The sequence below is a fragment of the Mandrillus leucophaeus genome, unplaced genomic scaffold, assembly GCF_000951045.1.
Source record: "Mandrillus leucophaeus isolate KB7577 unplaced genomic scaffold, Mleu.le_1.0 Scaffold439, whole genome shotgun sequence".
Classification (NCBI taxonomy): Eukaryota; Metazoa; Chordata; class Mammalia; order Primates; family Cercopithecidae; genus Mandrillus; species Mandrillus leucophaeus.
Window position 1 is genome coordinate 149,023 of NW_012104687.1, and position 4,164 is coordinate 153,186.

The following is a 4,164-nucleotide window of genomic DNA, read 5'->3' on the forward strand; positions in this document are numbered from 1 at the left end:
TCTCAAAAAAAAAAAAAAAAAAAAAAGAAAAAAAAAAAGGAAAGGAAAAGAAAGAACACCCAATTTGCAAATTTCCACATGTCCCCAGGTAGAGAGGGAGCAGCAAAATGCTAGAGAAAAAAAACCCCAGCCTTGAAATCAGATAGGCTTGGGATCAAATCCCAGCTTCCCCCACTTACTATCTGTGTGATCTTGTGCGAAACCTCCATTTCCTTGTCTATAAAAGGAGGACAATGCCTCAACAGGTTGTTTCAAGGATTCAATTAAATAAGATATATTAGAGAACCTGCATCTTGGCAGAGGTGTTCATGATGCCAATAAGGCAAAGTTTGTGTTTCACTTCCGTACTTTTTTTTTTTTTCGGAGTTTCACTCTTGTTGCCTAGGCTGGAGTGCAATGGCATGATCTCAGCTCACTGCAACCTCTGCCTCCCAGGTTCAAGCAATTCTCCTGCCTTAACCTCCCAAGTAGCTGGGATTACAGGTATGTGCCATCACATCCGGTTAATTTTTGTATTTTTAGTAGAGATGAGGTTTCATTATGTTGGCCAGGCTGGTCTCAAACTCCTGACCTCGGGTGATCCACCCACCTCAGCCTTCCACGGTGCTGGGATTACAGGTGTGAGCCACAGCACCTGGCCGTGGTACATTTTTAAAGGATATTACTAAAGTAAGGGATAGTAGAAAGAACACTGGCTTTCTGCCTCCACTGCTGCCATGGTTCCTGTGAAAAAGCCTCTGGTGAAGGGGGGCAAAAAAAAGCAGCAGGTTCTCAATCTCAAGTTCACTCTTGATAGCACTCACCCCGTAGAAGATGGAATCATGGATGCTACCAATTTTGAGCAGTTTTTGCAAGAAAAGATCAAAGTGAACAGAAAAGCTGAGAACTTTGGTGGAGGGGTGGTGACCATTGAAAGGAGTAAGAAGCAAGATCAACGTGACATCCGAGGTGCCTTTCTCCAAAAGGTATTTCAAATATCTCACTAAAAAATATTTGAAGAAGAATAATCTACGTGATTGGTTGCTCCTAGTTGCTAACAGCAACGATCGTTACAAATTACCTTACTTCCAGATCAACCAGGACAAAGAGGAGGAAGACAAGGATTAAATTTCATTTATCTGGAATATTTCGTATAAGTTATTAAATAAAACTTGGGAACCAAAAGAAAAAAGAAAGAACACAGGACAAGCATCAGAAAGACCTAAGTCTCTCAATCTCACATTTCTAGGCTTATTCAGCTGTTAAATGGGGGACTGCACTAGCTAATTTCTAATTGACTTAACCATTCTGAAAAAGAAAAGTAAGCCCCAATTTCTGCTGAATCCTATTCATCTTTGTTCACTGGCCTCCAACTTCTCTAACATGAGGAACTTATGACCCTTTGAAACAGGTGGGGAAAACCAAAGAAAGGCCAAGATGCCCAAGAAACGTATAATTTGCATGACATTAAAATTGTAAGCCAAGCTTTTTTATAGGGGATGACATGAGGGGTGTCTGGATGATTCACTCAGATTAGTGGTAGGCAGTAAACGCCTGTACCGAAAATGTTGCATTTTCTGGCACAAAGTTACTGGTAAGAACACTGTCTAGCATATAGCTGACACTCAAAAATGCGGGCTGAATGAACAAGGAGCCAACTGACACCTGTTACTCCCTATAAAATCTTTAACTTTCTCTACTTAAGCCAAAACTCAAGAAAGATGGCTGTCACATTAAGAACGCTACTAAATATCCTCTGAACGAACTAATCCTTCAAATTCTCAATTATGCTAAATGGAAAGACATAAACAACCGTGAGAGAAATGCTGAACCAGCGGAAAAACTTCAAAGCCAAGTTTCAACATTCCCCATTCCCGTAGAGCTAGATACACCCACTGACTGCTGCCAGGGTCAATTTCCCGGCCTCTTCCAGGGCTCACAAGCACCCTCAAAAAGCGCTTAGGAAAAAAAAACCCAGCGCCTACTCCTGGTACACTCGACTCCTCACACACGTAAACCTTTAAGGTGGATGTCAGTGGAGTCAGCATTGAACAGACACGAACACGAGGAGACGAAAAAGGCATCTCCCCATCTTCACCACAAACTTTGAAAAGACCAAATTATTCACGAATCTAAGAGAATTCACAGATCGTGTTTGAGATAAACTATTTTCCTACAGTTTCTGGAGGCAAACAAAAACTCCCAAAACAAGTCGAACGGTCCATCTCCCCACTCCTTTCCCAGGAATGCGGCTGTTTTACATATCACACCCCTCCCCCTGGACTCCGACAAGCGCACTCCTAGACCCTCCCAGGGCCTCGGATCGCTGAGTGGCAGAGGGGCTGCCCGCAGAGCTTTCGGTTGCTTTGGCAGTGTCCCCGTGAGACCTGCCTGCCTGCCCACAAACTCTTCTTGGAGTAAAAGTGAAAGACAAAAAAACCCAGACTCGCCCACCGTGACGGATGGTGGGGGATTTTAGCAGAGTTGAGTAGCCCAAAGAGGACTCAACTTCCCCCCACCCCCCGCACTCGGCAGCCGCCTCCTGCTTTCCTGCAAAGCCGGACATGCGTCCCGGGTCTGCGCAAGCCCCCCCACCCACCCACATGGTGTGTCCCTCCCCGTCAGACCACATGAACTTTAAAATGGTGCCTCGGGCGACAGGGCCCGTCGGAAAGAGTCACAGAGGCCCGGGGCCAGCGAGCGGGCGCGGGGGTCAGGAAAGGAGGCCCCAAGTGGCGGGTGGAGCGCCCCGGGTGACGCGCGCGTTAGTGGGCGGAGGGAGGCGCACCAGGCAAAGGAAAGGAGAGAAATGGATCGCGGCCCCTTTAAGAGGCCTTCACGGCACTCAGGAACTGGGGGCCTCTCCTCCACCCCCAGCCCGGCGTGTGGGGCCCTTCCTTGGGGAGAACTATCTCCAGACCCGCTCCCCGGAGGCTCCCCTCACGCCAGGTCGCGCCCGGCCCTGCCCTGGGGCGGCGGCTCCTCCTTACCCCGCTGTCTGCCGCCTCTTCCCAGCTCTCAGCGACCTCCTCATCTTCCATCTTACTCGCCGCTTTCCCTCCTCCCCAACCCCCTCCCCGCGCCTGCGCTTTGAAGCGCGCCTCCGTCGCGGGCGCAGGCACGCAAGGCTTTACTCAATGGACCCCGCCCGCTGCCTAGCCCGGAAGAGGCGCCAGGCAAGGTCCCAAGAGTACATTGGGGCAGCCATCTTGGAAGGGGGCAGAGAAGGCGGAAAGATACCATCTTTCTTAAGGGCCAACGCGTTATCCGTCTTACAGAATGGGAGTTCAAGGGAAGTCATCATCTCGTGTACCGGAAGTGTGTTCTTGGGAACCATCTTTTCTAAGGGCAGGCACTTAAAACTTTTTCTTTTAAAGTGAGTCGTAGTTTTCCTAAACTACAGATAATGGTATCTTCATAATTCTGAAAACATTTTTAAACACCAACAAATCATGAAAAATATCTGCTGATGCAGAAAACATTTTATTATTTCTGATAGGGTGAAAATGATTACATTATTTCCTGCTCATAAAGCAGTATTCTAATCATTTATTAACACCATATCCGCTATCGTAAGGTAAAGACGGTAAAAGATAATATTGCACCTCAGCTGGGACAACCAGTGGGATTCCCAGCTACTAAAGTTCTCCTGGGTCTTTAATGGTAGATAATAAATACGTTAGTTTTACCTCTGAAAATTATTGGCCAGGCACGGTGGCTCACGCCTGTAATACCAGCACTTTGGGAGGCCGAAGCAGGCAGATTACCTGAGGTCAGGAGTTCAAGACCAGCCTGGCCAACATGATGTAACCCGTCTCTACTAAAAACACGGAGTGGTGGCACACGCCTGTTACCCCACCTACTCGGGAGGCTGAGGCAGGAGAATCGCTTGAGCCAGGGAGGCAGAGGGTGCAGTGAGCCGAGATCATGCCACTGCACTCCAGCCTGACCAACAGAGTGAGGCTCTGTCTCAAAAAAAAAAAAAAAAACAAACCTGGAACTGAATTTCAGCCAAGCCCCATCCTCCAGGGAGGGGACAGGGCCTGAAGACATAGTTAATCATCAATCCTGCCTACGTGATGAAGCCTCCAGAAAAGGCCCTGAAATACGCGGTTTTCGGGAAAGCTTCCGGGTTGGTGAATACGAAGGTGGCACGCACCACCCCTTTCCCCACACCTCGCCCTG

At 48.2% G+C, this 4,164-nt stretch overlaps 1 protein-coding gene and 1 pseudogene across 5 annotated transcripts in view; one reads left to right on the forward strand and one right to left on the reverse strand.

Annotated features, from left to right (window-relative positions):
• Nucleotides 1-3,247, reverse strand: part of SZRD1 (SUZ RNA binding domain containing 1) — a 36,865-nt gene extending 33,618 nt beyond the window's left edge. For 4 of the 5 annotated variants that reach the window (XM_011993941.1, XM_011993940.1, XM_011993938.1 and 1 more), the window contains exon 1: nt 2,970-3,247. In XM_011993941.1, coding sequence (XP_011849331.1) covers nt 2,970-3,013 — 44 coding nt within the window. In that variant the 5' untranslated portion in view covers nt 3,014-3,247. The remainder of the gene's footprint in view (nt 1-2,969) is intronic. The other variant, XM_011993936.1, reaches the window with a different exon arrangement.
• LOC105549410 lies at nt 430-1,107 on the forward strand (annotated as a pseudogene).
• Nucleotides 3,248-4,164: the final 917 nt, after the last annotated feature.